General features: G+C 34.2%; 1 protein-coding gene across 3 annotated transcripts; it reads right to left on the bottom strand.

Annotated features, from left to right (window-relative positions):
* Positions 1-539: 539 nt before the first annotated feature.
* On the bottom strand, positions 540-6,890 carry LOC127847415 (uncharacterized). 3 transcript variants are annotated; one of them, XM_052379312.1, is made up of 8 exons: positions 6,682-6,890; positions 4,973-5,122; positions 4,307-4,392; positions 3,365-3,437; positions 1,968-2,795; positions 1,362-1,640; positions 1,073-1,243; positions 540-696 (listed from the first exon to the last, which is right to left on the bottom strand). In XM_052379312.1, the coding sequence occupies exons 2-8, from the start codon at positions 5,115-5,117 to the stop codon at positions 662-664; spliced, it is 1,617 nt and encodes a 538-aa protein (XP_052235272.1). In that variant the 5' UTR covers positions 5,118-5,122; positions 6,682-6,890; the 3' UTR covers positions 540-661. The 3 variants fall into 3 exon arrangements, with proteins under 3 accessions (XP_052235272.1, XP_052235273.1, XP_052235271.1); XM_052379313.1 differs by lacking the exon at positions 6,682-6,890 and adding an exon at positions 6,614-6,679; XM_052379311.1 differs by lacking the exon at positions 6,682-6,890 and adding an exon at positions 6,609-6,656.
* Between the last annotated feature and the right edge of the window lie 10,643 nt (positions 6,891-17,533).

Here is a 17,533-nt window from a genome sequence, read left to right on the forward strand (position 1 = left end):
ATCATAGTGCGAAGAGAGGCTTGGTGCGCCATTTAACCAGTTTAAACTGAATTCTTTGCTTAGACAGTTCCAATACGGTGAACCCCGAGTGAGCCACGCTGCTGTGTTTGTGTTTATTGTGCGATTCTTAGATTTTGTGCTTGTGTACCTTTCAAGTAAGTTAATATTAACGTGCTTAGTGACACCAGTTTGTTTCGCTCAATAATTTGCAATGACAGTTCCGCGACGGTTATTATTGATGGTCATGCTTAATGTTGAATAACATGTTTTGTCCTGTATTGTATACGCATTTGGTAATGTTCAGAATTTAAAAGAATACTGCATGATTAGAAAGTTTTACATGTTCATGTTTTGGGTTTGTTATGATGACTACGATAATTTGATCACAAGGTTTGAATTGCTAGCGCGTTTTGAGTTTACATCTTTATCTCATTACAAAGCTCAATATGGTACATGTTTTACTTCATATGTGTCAGAGCCCAGTGTCTTATTTGTGTTTTCCAACATATTTTGTTAGACCTGAATGAATTGAAGTCTAATTTCACAAAATAAAAGCACTATATTTCAAAATACCAAATCACTTAACAATCAATCTCGACTGCTTGTAATCTTCAGATGTTTACTTTCAAATTACAAAAGCACTTCATTACAATAATCCCCGTCAGCCAACGATGACTTCTTGGTATGTTTTATGGTCTAAAATTGAATAATAAAACACTATCATTATACGCCTGATATGTTTTGTTGCTGTTGATAGAGTTGATTGTTTTTGTCAAAATAGCTTTGTATTATTATTTATTTATTGTGTACTCAAGTTGAATTTTATACCATGACCTTTTATTTATCAAAAGCTAGTAACTTATATATGGTGTACGTATTATAATACTCTTTAAAATGCAACACGCTAGTAACAATTAAAGCATAGCCTGAAAAAGAGTGTTTTGTTATGCTTATTTGCAGGGAATCTTTGTGAAATATTTGACATGGATTTTCTCAATATGTTTCTGTCGAATCTTCTTATCTTAGGTAAATAATTAGCAAAAGGAACAAAATTACTAAACCAAATTCTTACCATATCGGCATATGAATGCATGATTTGCACTACAACTGATATCGTCCCATTGCCCAGTGTAGTGAATAATTAATGTTTTAAAATCTGGAATCAGCACCACGCAGTCATGAAAAATTCCTAGTGGATCCAGCAGAGGCCCCGATTTCCAATTAGAATATGTCAGTGGATGACCTGCAATAAAAACAAACATAAGTAAATTTGTACCTGCTGTATCCTTTATATAATGTAATGTAGGTAATATACATTCAAACAGTTCATTTATGTATTATGTTTTCAATAACGGTCTAACCTGATGACCAGACAAATGTATTCTCGTTAGTTCTGTCATTCAGTCCAATCCAAACATTAGCAGTGAAGTGGTTAGACTGTAGAAACGAGATAACCATGTCCTCGTCTCTTTGACTGAGTATATCATTAAGATGACCTCCACGAGACGCGCAGTTATTTTCAGCGCTTTTCCAGTCCATCGGGTATGTCACGAGTTCTAGACAGGTACTGCCTTGGAATAACGTGAATCCGTGGTATGTTTCTGCATGGCTTTTCACCGCGTCGGAACAACGGATCTGTACTGGATTTAAAAAAAGATTTAAAAATGTCCTGAACTCAATTTGTTTGTATGTTCACTTCAAATTTTTTCAAAAAAATCTGTCAACGGAATAATTTTGAACAAGTTAAAACTTGAATCGATTTTTTTTCTCATGTGTTTCGTTTTTGTTTTAATGTTGACATAAGAGTTGAATAATAGCTTTATAAAACAGTCTATATAAAAAGTATAAATATGCGTTAAAACAATTTACAAAACGTATGTGTGTGCATATGAATAAAGTATGTGCACAATTGATCACAATGAACGATACATTTGGACATAAGTGCATAAACGTGTATGTCTTCTTACTTTGAGTTTTTGTTGTTTTTGCTTCTGTTGACGATGATATTTCCATTATCGGTATTGTTACTGTTGTAGAAAAAGTGTTTGTGGTGCTTGCCGTGCTTGGTGTGACTGTTGAAACGATTGTATTGGCATTTGTAGCGTCCGTGGCGAACGAAGGAGCAGTGTTTGTGGTGGTAGTTTCGATTGTAGTTATGGAAGCGGAATCGGTAATGCGGTCTGTGTTGTCTGTGTTAGCGTAAGGTGTGGATAGGGCTCCGAAGGTGGTCGTTGAGGTTATTGTGAGAGACTCGGGGGTGTTGATACTAGTCGTCGTTTCATCATTTGACTTTACTTCCGCAGCTTTAGATGGCGCATTCGATGTGCCATACAAAATGGATGCAGTTGTTTTCGTTTCGAATTTCGACGATGTCATCTCTTTCGACGCAGCCGCTTCAGTTGATGGTGTCGTTTCTTGTATCAGAGAATGATAAGTACTTGTTGAAAGCATGAATGGTTTTGTCTCTGTTATACTTCCATGCGTTGTGGTTTGTGTCATTGTTGAATTAGGTAATGATGTAATGGTATATGCGGCATTTACTGCTGTTGTTCGGTACTGCAATACTTCTGTAGTTGTCTTGGCGTGTGATGAGAATTGAGATGTTATGGACTCTGGTATGGTACTTGTAGTTGTAGTCGTTGATATAGATGCTGACGAGTTGCTTGACATTGTTGTGCTCGTTGCTGTCGGAGAAGAATCCGATTCCGTTGACTTGGAAGTGGAAGAACTGGTATGTGCTGACGATGAAATTGGTGTGCTTATATTTGGCATTGTTTTCGTCGTTGTCGTTGTTACTTAGAAGATACAAAAGATATAAAGTTATACTGACTCACAATATATTAACACTGACTTTTATGTATATGAGCAAGTACATAATAGTGCAATACTAACTTATGATATTGTAAATGAAAATATGAATGTCATAAATCATTACTTTATCAAACTCTTATCGCCTATTATGTCATTTCGAGATTCATCACAAAAAGTATATATAATCATTTTAACGACCTTCTTCATAGTTCAGTTTAAAGATGCAATTAATGATTTTTTGAATTCAATGAAACTTAAACGTAATATGACCTTACCCTTAATTCAAATATTATGGTGTCAACAGTATTTGATAGTTGTGCGTACGTTTATCAACACAATAAGGAAAGTATTTCCATACCATTCGTTTGGCTTCTGTATTTATATCAACCTTGACTACATCAAGTTGATATCTAAATAACATTTAACTTAAAGATAATATATGTTCAATGGCAATATAGTACGTACACAAATAGTAGTCGCACTAGTGATAAATCACCATTGATATGCAACACATTTAATAATTATACATTCAATGTTTTCGAAATGTGCTCACTAATATCGTCAGGGCTGGGGTTCCCTGGACATGTCTGAACCATTTGCTCTGCGCTCTGCATTACGTACCCTACCTGGAAAAGAACGAGACCATAAACAATCAAATCAAAACAAATATCCTCTCAGCAACTACCGTTCAAATCAGAATCAATTATATAAACTCACGCGAACAGACTTGTTTAGCCCTTGCTCTCAACACGACCATACTTTGTTAGCTCTTACCACCAAAACGTACATGTACTTGAAGCCCTGAATGTCAAAACAAACACACTCTATATGCATTATCAAAACAAACTTAATTAATAAGCACTAACTGTCCTCACGAATTTTCTTTACAAGCCCTTACACCGCAAACTTACAAAATGTGTTAAATGTGTCAAATGGATGGCGCAAATGAATTTGAAAAGGGTGTCGATATATATCTACATTTCAGATAACACGTATATTGCGAACGGTTCCCTTTGTTATACTATCGAATTGTCATAGAGATAAAGAACAACATTAGCGCTATATAACTATTTAAACAATACAAAAATCAGCCCTGAACCTATCATAATCGAATTATATTTATAAAAAACATATCATGTCCCCGATGTCTATTAGTATTATAACGTTTAATCTTTACTTGTTGTTCAATAAACAATGATAACTTGCAAATAAGTGATTGATTTCAATTATCTTGAATTAATTTGTCTATCCCAGAATAATACAACGCTTGCCTAGCGCATAGCCAATTCAAAAACTCAAGGACGAACAAAACACGTTAAAACGATATTCTGTTTAAGTTTTATTGAAGTATGACAATTATATCTGTTTTTCATAATGTTTACAAGAACGTATTTAATTATGAAAAGGAATTTACACAGCCGAGTGCATAATGGCGTCTAGGAACAGGTACGTATTGGAGTAATGTACACGAGTTCTATAAAAACAACTTTCGCACCTGATGGCTAAACTCTATTGGTACCCAAGGGCTGTCGACGTTGAGCGGCGTATTCACGGGCTTGCAGTCAAATTCATACAAGTAGCCTGCGTGGTGATTAAAACATTAAGATTAGCATACTGTACTTTTATATTGTGGTATACGTATTGAGTGGTATTATGATTGTTGTTCCTTTTGTTGTGGTCCGAAAAATTCAAATACGTTCACCATGATCAAGATTTCAAAGCGTTAAACCTTTGTTTGTATGTAAATAAATTTCACCAAACAGTACCAGTACATTCATTTACAATATAAATAAAACCTAAAAATAGTGTAGGGTTGCAAGTTTGTGTGTTTGTTTGTTTATATTTATATTAAGCCATGGATGGCTTAAATTAATACACGATTAGTGTGTTTATGATAATAGTTTCTACTCCTGATGAAGGCTTTGACCGAAAAATGTTTAGAAAATAATAAATTATAAGCATAAACAAAACTATATATTGACATGTTAGTACACAAAACTCTATTTTACGATAACATTAAAAACTCATTTAGATAAATGTGTTGTACAGAACATTTTGGGTTCATATTCATATGAAAAAATAGGCAACAGCAGAAGCGAGATCACTGACCAATGTTCAGTAAATTCACAAATCATATTATGTTAAGTACCTAAGCGCTTACCGATAACCGCTGATGACTTCTCGGTAGTAGTATGAACAGGAACCTCAACCGAGTAACTGCACAGACAGGAGAAGTCACCCATGACGAAAATCACGTGACCAACGAAACACGCCACAAGTACGAGAGTCGAGATCGAGGTTACCATGTTTCCTTAAAAGAAGTACAAATATTTTATAGTGTTATATAAAATGTGAAAAAAATATACTAGAATTTTGCCTACGCATAGATCATCACGTTTTGGATTAGTGAAATGAGACGGCTCAAATTACTTATAGATTTAATGGCAAACTTCAAACCCGTAGCACGGGGGGGGGGCGTTTTTTGACGAGTAACAAAATCGTATGTTAAGTTGCACCTAAAGGGTTTTCTGCAAACAAATATCAGCTATGCTAAAGACATGATAATGTTTTTGTCGTATGGCAAGAAAACAATCTATTCTGCTCCACATACAGAACTTTCCGCAATGTTTCATTATGTCAAACTTGACACTAGGAAATATGTCCTAATCTTAAACAGTTGTTATAATGAATTTAAAACGTAATAACATATGATCATGTGGACGTTAACGTTTTATGTTCATTAACTGTGACGGATCTTGGGCATAATGGGCAAATAAGCCCATCTTTTCTTCAACGTCCTGGTATACATTGTTAAGGACTTTGAGACCACAGGGCCTGTAGTTTGTGGTTATTTATGAAAATCGTTTAGTAAAAGATAACTAATTTGTTAAAAATAGTTTTAAAATAAAAGTTACCAGTTATACCATATTGATTTATGTTTAGTAATGATGAAGATTAGAGAAAACTCAGTTTTGTTAATCAGTGTTTGTTGTACAAAACACTATTAGTACGTTAAGAGCAATGTCAGGCCTCTGGTACTATTTATAGTAGCAGACATGCAATTGTTTTGAAAAAAAGTCAAATATTTTCTTTTAATTTGCTTGATTTATGACTGGTAGAATTTTGGAATGGTAAAATACACAAAATTTATCCAGATTCCAAGATTCCAATAAATAATAATATTTTATACCGTTCTTATTGTTGATTGTTCATTCTATAAATTTGCTTTTGCATATGTAAACAAAGTGTGTGCTTGCATACTAGTGTCGGGTTAAACACCTTATAAAATAATGTATTTCCGTGACTAATGAAAAAAGGTGGGTTTTGAAAAAAAACGGTAGTGGGGGATACATGTATGTTATATCATATTCATGTCGACCAGTCACTGAGTATGGTCAATGAAAGTGAAATTTCATACAATAATGCTCTATAACTTCAGTCTCTAAATACAGATATAAAGTCACAAGAATGCAAGATTTTAAGTTTCATTTTCAAAATTGTCTAGGAGGACCTCCAAACCCCCGATTGCACCTACCCCTTTCGCCACTTCGTGGCTCAATAACAATCGCTGATGATAAAATTCGCACTCCCTTTTTAAAACCCTGGCTACGGGCCTGAACTTAGATATACTGGTCTCTAATGGTGTATATGAGCCTTACAAGAAAACGATATCAACTAAATATTGTCATTATTGATCTAGGTATATTGTTTATAACTGGTTCATTTTAATAAAGTGTAACTTTCGTACCTTTCGTAATACTTAATATGATTAAGATATATGAATTGCTATAGTATACCGTACATTACAAGTATATAAAATCCTGCTATAAAGGTTCGTTTAAAATAAGGAAGGATGGCACATGTACTTACAAACTGCGTCGTCTAATAAATTGTTTTACGTCTTATCTTAGTGGACAAATTTGGCCACTGTTTCAAGTTCTCCGTCCTCTTTCTATCAGTGTGTTGTTCCGTGATCACAGTGACCGCACTTTAAGTTCTCCCTTTCCTTTCTGTCGTGTTATATTTCCATACTTAGCGCACGTTATCTGCAATTTGATCTATCTGCCTGCCACAACAGAGACTCTTCAATTAGACTCTTCAAAAAATAAAATATATAAATGACATTGCAATGTATGTTAATGATCATTGCAGATCAGGTGTGTAAGCAACCTCTTGTAAAATACTGAACAATATGCCTTTTTAATAGTTGCAAGGATGAAGTAATATCTTCAGAATATTGTTAACATATGCTCCGTTGCCTTATGTATGTTAAATAAATGATTGATATTTATTCGTATCTATATGTTAAACTTAAATGTTAGTAGGGCTTAATAAAACAATAGCGTAATCGAATACAAGAAAGCAGGTATGTTCCGTGTATATAGAGAATAGAGAATACTAGGTAAGCGTTGAATACAGAGAAGTTTATGTTGCGAGGCTTAGAACGCCGGGGGCGCGAGCCTTGGCGAGCGCTTTCGGTGTTCGAGCCAAGCAACATAAACTTCTCTGTATTCAACGCTTATCCTAGTATTCTATTTATCCCAGTTGATTTTTTTCAACGTGAAATTTAACATAAATAGATCTTATAACCTTTACAATAATTTTAATTCAGTCTTAAAAGCGCTTAAAATCTAACGAATGTAACCATGCGTAGTGATATAGGCCTAAATGTACTTGTTCTGGTACGCAAAACAGTCTTTTAAAAATGCACACACAAACTGTAAAACAAGTAAAAGTATCACCATATGCCTCGATTCAATTTTACACAATATGCGAATTGTAACACATTACGACCGCGAAAAGAAGATTTTTTTAAGATCTACTATAATTCATTTTATTGTCGAAAGAAAATGATCAAAATCCAATATGGCGGCGATTGCTCCTGACAAAATGATGTCGATGTCAACATACATGTACACCATTGACGACCTTGACAATTTCGACGAGTAAACAGACAATAGCAGCGACTGACACTTTATTTGATTTAATATACAGGGCAATACGTTTTCCGACTTCGGACGGCGAATTTAAAGACGCGCAGAACGTGTTTTTTTATATTATGTTATGGCGCCCATGTTAAAATAATTTCCCCGAGAACAGGGAACGACAAAAGTACAAACAAAAACCAAAACACGTTCGAACTAGTATCTTACCTTTAATTATCCTTTAAAATCAAACTAATAATCCATTTAACTCAATAAAATGATTTTATGAACTCGATAAACTTTCTTCTTCGTCACACGCTACGTCATGTACTCTACATTACTGCTGTTAAAATGAACCGGAGCAGTTTATCAAATAATAGCCGCTGGTAAACTCGGTTGCATTTGCAGATTTCTGCATACAAATATATTGTGTTTAAACATGCACAATGTTTTATTCGTCTATGGTAAATACCCTTATTGTACAAGAAAATAATTTAATATATAAATACACAATCAATAGAAAACATTCCATTACACAACAGATAAATGAGTGGATAATACCCGTGAACAAAATGGGACGTTCCGAATTACAGTGTAGTGCTATTTTTACCATCTTATACTTTACACAGCTCTATGTCTAACGTGAATTAAATCGGAAAGCAAATATTGCAGATTATTTATGAATTGTGCGATAGCCTATCTGTATGGCTTGTTGTACATTCTTTAATGTCAAAAGTATATGCATGGATTATAAACAATGCACATTACACGAAATAAGGAAAATGTGATAAATTGACAATTCAAATATGTCGATATACAGTACATGTACATGTGAAATAAGTCGCGTTTATAATAAATCGTCAAAAAAAATGGGGAAAATGACGCAATAAGTATGTCATTTTATGACGCCATTAATCAGCTGATTCATTATACGGATGGCGAAAAATTATGTCATATGACTAGATTTAAAGGTTGAAGGTAGTATAATTTTGAAGCTAAAGTTTTCTCGACTTAATTTCTTATGAAAAATCATTCAGTGGTAAAGTAAAAAGTAGTCCGTGCACGCGACAGGTATATCCCACAAGGTTGAATACAGACTAGTATATTCCATAACGTGTTATACCGTCAATGTCGCGTTGAAAATGGGATAAATGTATTTACACTCTGTTACTTTAAGTACTCATTCACGTTTCTTACATTTGTATATCAATATTTTATACATGCAAATCCTAAGCAAATTACTTTAATATCTCATGAGTATGTCAAAGGTTTTGCTAATTATACCACAACTTTAAATTTTGCTAATAATACCACAACTTTAACTTTTGCTAATTATACCACAACTTTAACTTTTGCTAATTATACCACAACTCTAACTTTTGCTAATTATACCACAACTTTAACTTTTGCTAATTATACCACAACTTTAACTTTTGCTTATTATACCACAACTTTAACTTTTACTAATTATACCACAACTTTAACTATTGCAAATTATACCACAACTTTAGCATTACTTCTCATTTCACTTGTGTAAGCTTATAATAGATCTTTCACAATCATTTACTATAAATATGTATGCGTTCCAACTATTATTTGAATGTTTGCGTCAGCAATATCGCTTTTTGAAAGATTAAAATGTACCAATGCACCACTAGTTGCAACTATATACGCTTCTTAAAGAGTCCATATATAAACTTTATCTATTTTTGGTAGTCCATTACGCATCTTCCATTCTGTCATTATATAAATAGAGTAACTAAAACAAAACTATTTCTTGTTTTCAAAATATAGAAGATATTGGCACTAACAAAATCGTAATTGACGTTGGTGTCAGTGTCAGTTTATACAATCTAATGTTGACTTTCACATGGGATAAACCAGAGCTAGCTTATCTAGCCATCGTTCGCGTTAGAACATTTTCAATGAGCGTTCTGCTCGATTGCGTCCAAAATTATATTAATGCTCAAATTTCAATAGTGACATTAGTATAAGAATATATTATACTCAGGCGAACATAGTCCGATTCTATGCACCCATGTTTGAGAGAGGATGGAGCGAAACTTTATCACAGGCGTACGGTATTCATGCGCGAAGGCAGACTGTTTGCGTTGATATCTGAGTACAAGTACCCTTGGTGATATGAATTTAAGTCATTGAACCGTGCTCTCAGAAAAGGGGGTTTATTGCATTGTGCGTAATTTGTCGTCCAAGATTAGCCTGTGTGTGCAGTCGTCAAATGCTAATCAGAGACGACGATTTCCGCTTTTATGGTATTTTTCGATTACAAAAAGTCTCTTCTTAGCTTAAATCCAGTTTAGGCGAAAAATGTTGTTCCTGATTAGCCTGTGTGGACTGCACAGGTTAATCTGGGACGACACTTTCCGCACATGCATTAAACGCCCTTATCACAGAGCACGTCGCATATGAATGTGATCGGATAACGCGCGTGTCAATAAACTGGGGCATTTATAACATATTTTATTATTTATACATTTAACCCTACGAACATTCACTTGATTTGAGCGAGTCCAGATTTAGTCAATTTAAATAACATACTGTAAGCATATTTTATCGTTTGTGTTTTCAAGGTGCACTTAATGTTAGTGCTTGACTGATCTCTACCAGTGTCCTCTTAGTGACATCAATTGAAAAATCCTAGTGTTTGTTCTTTCTAGGCTAACATATACCGAAAACACTAGATGAGTGTTGAATACACAATTTACAAGTTTATTTAGCGAGGATTAGAAATCGGTCAAACAAGCCCTGTCAACTGGACCAGGCTTTCGTTAGGTCGACATTTTATGTGTATAACATTTATCCAATCATGTTTCCTAACATTTTGTATGAATACTTCATATTGAACATAAAAATAACGTTACTATATTGCGCGCGTTTGCTGTATTCAGCTGGGATGTTTGTTTTTTCGTTGGCGCGATTTTGAAGATGAAATGCAAAGGGATTGGTCTGTTCTTTGAGCAATCAAATGAAACAATGAATGTTCGAAATTATGTAATGTCTGTGAAATTTCGAGTTCGAGTGTTTATTTGAATTTGCGGTCAACGATAACTCACGATGGTGCACGCACCTATTTCAAATTGGATCCTTTAGTTTTCGTTGAAAGTAACGTTAATAATCAAAATCAACGAACATTTTGAAAATATTTCGTTAAAAAAGATAGCCCATACACAATCAGTGTTCCTTATAGCGACAGCCAAATGTTCAACGCTAGATGTGGTTTGTTAACATATATTTAACGAGGTATAACATGCTCGTTATTAGTATTTATGCGACACTATATTCCATGTGAATTTCCGGCTACGATATTCGAACATTTACGAGCAAAGGCGAGAATGGTTTCGGGCAGCGTCGGAAGAACGACGTATTCATGGGAACTACGTTGTGCTTCCGAAGCTGCCGGAAGCAAATGTCGCGTTTGCTCGTAAATATTCGGATATCGTAGCCGGAAAGCAGTTTTAAATCACCATTGCTGTTATTAGATTCAATAAGTCTACCATAATGGATAAATGGTTGCATATAGGGATACTTTGCTGACAATATGTTTACATTGGTAATTAATTTTCTGAACTGCCTTAATGCAGTAAAATGTATTTCAGTGTCCTCTGTTGGGATCATACGACCGTATTTTTAAAGAGGCCTTTTCACGTTTTTTGCGAATTGACAAAATTGTAAAAAGTTGTTTCAGATTTGCAAATTTTTGTTTTAGTTATGATATTTGTGAGGGAACAGTAAAACTGAACATTTACCATGCTCTAATATATCCAGCATATGCATCTGTTGACGATTTAAAAACCTGAAAATTATAAAGGGTTGCAACGCGAAACGATTGATTAATTTGGAGTGTTCTGTTGTTGTCTTTTAATTTTGTGAAACTACGAAGATTGCTTGAATAAAGTACAAAATACGTACGTCATATGTACTTGGCAGGATGGCCGAGCGGTTTAATTGGTTTCTTCTCCCGGACTCCAGAGGTGACTGGTTCGAGCCCTGCTGATATTTACTTTTTTTTCTTTTTTATATTTTATTCTTGATTTTTTAGTGGAGCTTCTTAGATCCAATGTTTACATTTATAAATATAAAGCATTTAATGGCAAACTTCAAAATATGCAAAATCTGTGAAAAGGCCCTTTTAAACAGCGATATTATCAATAGAATGGCCAGCAAAATATGTGATAGTTTTGAAACTTTCATACAATTATGCATTGAAGGATTTTGTTCATGTCTTTAACGCAGCTGTCTTATTCAAAGCCGCGGTGCTTAACAGTAATTAAAAGAGATTAATACGATTGACCTTATCAGACCTTTCAATCGTTTACAAAATCATTTAATCCTAGATTGACTTTGTAATTGAAAGAGCGGACAATGCTCTTATAAGGTAACCTGAGGTCAAACGGTTTTCCCTAAAGTTAAACTAAAGGCTTAAGTATTATTGATTCTGATTTCTTCCATATTGGTATCGCGTGTTTGCGTGCTTGAAGGCTGCCGACTCGACAACACGTCAGAACGACACTGTTACGCGACAATATGAAAATGAAGGGACTTGTCGCTTTGATTGTTCGCGTGTTAGCGATTTTCAAACCCACCAACAAGCCAGACTGGGAAAATAAGAGCGCTTTTAAGAAATGTTAGGTCCTTTCGGAAAGACAAAAGGATTCATACATATCTCGTTTTTGTGCCCATTATGTTACTTATTGGCGTCTCTGATGTGTCGTTGATGGAGGTTTCAAATGGCGCAAAGAAGACAAAACATCAAAATTAAGCGCGTCAGTACGACCATTTTGTTATTTGTTGTCCCTTTGTTAATGCGTGTCGGCGACTTCCGTTAAGTATGTGCATACACACTAGACCAACAATTAAACGCATCGATATAAAAATTGTATAATTTGGTGCTCAATTGTTTCGTCGTGTTGTCGATTTTGTAAATGATGTGCAAACACGCCAGATCAACTAATCTATTCGATACATAAAGGAACTTTCCGTTTTGAATTCTTGGTGTGGGCGATTTTTAAACATGCCAACATGCAAGACCGAAATCAGGCACTATGTGCGTTTGATATAGAGGGACCCATTTGTACCTCAGCTTGTTAATGCAAACGTCATTATATTCATTAGTACATAACAAAATGATCACGGTATATTTCAAAGTGTAGTGTAGTAGTATTAGTAACATGTGCCGTAGCAATATTACCAGAAGAAGCAGGAGTAAAGTAGTGAATATAAATGTTGACGCATTGTAAGTGACAAAATATTATGTTTATTTCACTTTTTCAGAATATATTTTTCGACAATAACAGTCAATACACCGAGAGAAACCGATACGTTACGAATGAATTCGATATTACCGAATATTACCCGATTCCATTTGTCCGATGAAATCTTAACGAACGCAAATACATCATTTTTGACTGGTTACTTCAATAGAGATTTTTTCCCAAAACCCTTCTACTTAATCATATTCACCATATCAAAGCCGCCTATCTCTTTTATTGAACCAATTCATTAACGTTTTAATCCCCTTGTAAGTTTACTCAAGACTTATTGTGATTCAAATCGAGATCATATGTACATAAAAAACATTTAAACCAATTTAGGCCTAGCTGACTCTCCCATCCTTCTAAATCGGATCAATTTATTTCCAAATTTATGGATATCTAGTATGTTTATTTCTATATTTAGAATATTTCTTACAGAAATTCCTTTAAGCAAATAGCGCAGACCCTGATGAGACGCCGCATAATGCTGTTTGCCAAGGCCTTTTTTCTATACGCTAGGCATACATGGATTAAGCTTGTTTATTTTATGCACACGTTATGTCAATTTACAATTATTCGGTATTATGATATATTGTATTAATACATATATTTATAAACTATCTATCCAACATCTTTTCTTGATGTGACGACTTTAAACATACCTCTTTTCATAAATGTTTGAATTGCGTGAAATAAATAATCTTGCAAGTTTTGTTAAACTGAAATTCAGAATTTAAACACGTCTACATAAAATCAAAATGTGTGCATGAGTTGACATTGAAATTGCAATTAAATTTTCATTTAATGATCGTCATAAAGTTTTTACTACGTGCATGGTCCAGATCTATTGAAATATGCCTTACCGGTTAAACATATATTAAGTCTCATCAAAATATATTTCACAGACCAAGTGTTAACATTTAATACAATGATTACAAGTAGATTGACTAACAACTTGCAATGAATATCCTTGATTTTTAGGACATCATGTTATATCTGGCATAAACGATTCATGATTGAAAAATATTTTGCCTTAGCTGTTAAACACGTACATTATTCTGGTCGGTGCAAAAGAAACAACTAAGTAGGCGAATTAAACATTACGGGCAAGTAGTCGCGCGATTCCAATTGGTGTGATATAATGTGGATTGAAATTTCAATTTTGTTATTATATAAATTAATATGATTATTCGACTGGTGACTTTTTATTCAACTTGTTCAACAAAATAGCGTTACTTGAATAACTTGACATGAATATAATAGAGTGGCATAAGATTTTATGCTTTAAACTGAACTTGATTGTACTGAAGTGGATACAATTGTTGATTATTTACACCTAGCATATTTTTATTGACGTTCCATCAACATAAGATCATCTCAGACATCACGCATTTTAACATATGTTGCACATTTTGTACATTTTCAGATAAAGAAAAAGTATGTGATTTTCGATATCAATTACTTAAAAACTCTTAAAAGTGAACATAATCCGAAAAAAGTATAGTGTCGAGTAATGGATAAATCCTTGAGTACGCAGTAGCTTAAGCTTGTCGGATCTACCAACCTGACATTTCCAGAATCCAACATGAGCCACTTCCGAAGCCACAACTCCGAAACAGAACATCAGGTAACGTGTCTCTTGTTTTACATAGTATTATGGAAACCAGCACGAAGCTGTTTGTGGGAACGTTAGGTTATTTTCTTACAATCAACGAACACGTTACGGTCTGCCGTCCATTTAGTTTGTATTAACTGGTTAGCCTGCAGTAAAATCAACATTATGTTGTGTCCTGTATTTTTTCATATTTAAACTTAAAACAAAACAGGCAAAAGAATATTAAATGCGTCCCTTAGTATGATTTTAGATAAAATGTTCATGCGGGGCATTAGAGACAAGTGCCAGGAACTAGATTCAAAACTTCAAAACACGGATTTTCTAATAAAAATCATAAATATTTATTTTGAAAAGTGTACAAGTAGACGAAGATTTTGCTAGTTTAGAGACATGAAAGCATTTGAAATCAATATAAAAGAAAATCAACATTAATGCAACGAAACAGCCGCCGCAAACTTATGACATTTTTTAAGGCGTTATATGAAATTTTGACTGAGTAACCCTTAGAGACGATTGACGGGAAGACTGCGACTAATGGTCACATTTGTCCATAATGTGTATATGTTATAATTATATACATATTTGCTATTTTTGAAAATGAAATGTATATCATGCAAAATTGTTCTCAATTGTATATACATCGTGATTGAATACCGGTATTTGCTAAATTACCATTCAGCATCTCATGCATTAATTAAACATTAGGCAAATGTCTGACAACAGTTTACTTTTGGACGTGTAAAGATGCAGAAGCGGACAATTCGTTTGGTTAATTATTATTCGTAAACGAGATATAACAGTTTTATAGTGTCTCATTTTCGACATGTTATGATAATAAACAAGCATATGTGAAACATTCAAATACTCCATTGTATATTCTGTTTTAGTTTGAAGCACATTTACCTCACGGCGAAATGTTTTCATTTCATTTTTCTAGCAGTTGAATAATTCCCAAATTGTTTGGCATATTAAATCAAGCTTTGGCCTTCGGCGAACACGGATGTATTTCTGAATACTGCCGATAAATTGTGTTTTATTCTGAGAAAACTGGGCTTAATGCATGTTCGTAATGTGTCGTCCCAGATTAGCCTGTGCAGTCCGAACAGACAAATCAAGGACGACACTTTCCGCTTAAACTAGATTTTCGGTAAATAGAGACTTCCTTTTAACGAAAAATCATATGAAAGCGGAAAGTGTCGACCCTGATTAGCCTGTGTGTACTGCACGGGCTAATTTGGGACGACACTTTACGCTCATGCATTAAGCCCAGTTTTCTCAGAACGCGACTCAATTGAGGTTGCATACTTAGCTTTTTTAACTTGGTATTTGCTGTATACCGTAAATGGAGATCATGGTATCGCCAATCGATATTTGCTAAATGTGGGATGAAAGACTCGGTGAGTTTGATGTGCGATAAAATTGTTAATACCAAGAATTGTGCCAAAACCGAACACATTTATCACCGTGTAATTGTTTAACACTTCTTAAAAGCCTTGTGTATCGAGTAATTATAGAAGAATTACGAGTCTGCACCCTGGCTAGTATAGTTCATTGATTACAGATAGCCTTTACCTTCACTGGTATTGCGCAAAGTCAGTTGGTTAGATGCCAACGGTATTTAAGATTGTACGTATATAAGCCGTGCTCTGTGAAAAGGGGGTTAAATGCATGTGCGTAAAAGTGTCGTCCCAGATTAGCATATGCAGTCAGCACAGACTAATCAGGGATGACACTGTCCGCTTTTATGGCATTTTTCATTTACAGAAATCATCTTCTTATCAAAAATCCTGTTTATTATTCGGCATTAAATTTCAACATGCACTGGACATGCATTTCATGTTGAAAATATATTTATGTTTTAAACATTAAGTATTGTTGAATCCACTTCATGGTAAGTCTTAGCATCAGTGTGACAAAAAGCAGCAGATACCATGTATAACCAAATATTGTACTATTTAATTTCATTTCGAATGAATATAAATGCACTATTAAAACCTTTACAATAGTCATTTTGGGGGCTCATTTTGATGTAGTTAAAGATGTCAAAATACGTTAAGTTTGTTACTATTCACATATTAAAAACTCAACAACAAGCCTTATAAGGTGCATATTTTGGGCTTTGTATTCTAACACCTTTAAGGTATGGACTCACTTTGCGTGTGACAAATCGTTTTGCCAAGTTTAATAACTGCATTGTAAAGGGTGAATTTATAGTCCGGACGCTATGCCATAACTGGCAGCATCGTGTATTGCAAGCGGCATGCCGTATTAACATGATGATCATGTTTGGCAATTTATTTTGAAATTGATTAATAAATGATAAAGGTTACTGTCCGGAAAAGCTTTAAAGTGGCTATATTTGGCCTTTGACATCAAAGTCTTACCTTGGCATTAGTCCAAGGCACACAGTTCATGCGTATCTTCACATAGTGATCCTGTGCATCAAGAAATGTAAATGTTGCATGTTAAAAAACGAAGTTAAAGACCGTAAAAAAATTCGCATCGAACATTCTTTCTAACGGATATGTTAATTGTCTTTTGCTGTCCAATGTATGTGGGCTTTCAACTGGTAATTAAAACTTAAGTGTTCAAAAGCCGTAAATATTTTATCTTCTGAGGAAAAAAAAAACATTGTATATAAATCTAAAAGGTTTAACCACATATTTGTGATTGTTTATATTGTTATCCAATATATTAAAATTAAGCACATATCTTGTTAATACTATGATAAACTTGTTTCCGACAAAATGGTGCAAATGTTCAAATATATATGAAACCATAATCCGATCTTTACTATGGAGGCCAACTCATAAAAATACAATATGGTTTTTGAATGCTAATGACGGTGAATAGGATAACATAATCAAAGCGCTAAAGGCACTGGATTTTTTCGCTGTTGTATAATCTTA

Source organism: Dreissena polymorpha, chromosome 10 (assembly GCF_020536995.1).
Source record: "Dreissena polymorpha isolate Duluth1 chromosome 10, UMN_Dpol_1.0, whole genome shotgun sequence".
Classification (NCBI taxonomy): domain Eukaryota; kingdom Metazoa; phylum Mollusca; class Bivalvia; order Myida; family Dreissenidae; genus Dreissena; species Dreissena polymorpha.

Bases quoted from the DNA above. Each gene is read 5' to 3' on its own strand.
- LOC127847415 (XM_052379311.1), bottom strand. The intron at 1,244-1,361 runs GTTAGACCGTTA...TTTTTATTGCAG, and splicing joins TACATTTGTCTGGTCATCAG to GTCATCCACTGACATATTCT. The intron at 697-1,072 runs GTAAGAATTTGG...ATTCAATTTTAG, and splicing joins TGCATTCATATGCCGATATG to ACCATAAAACATACCAAGAA.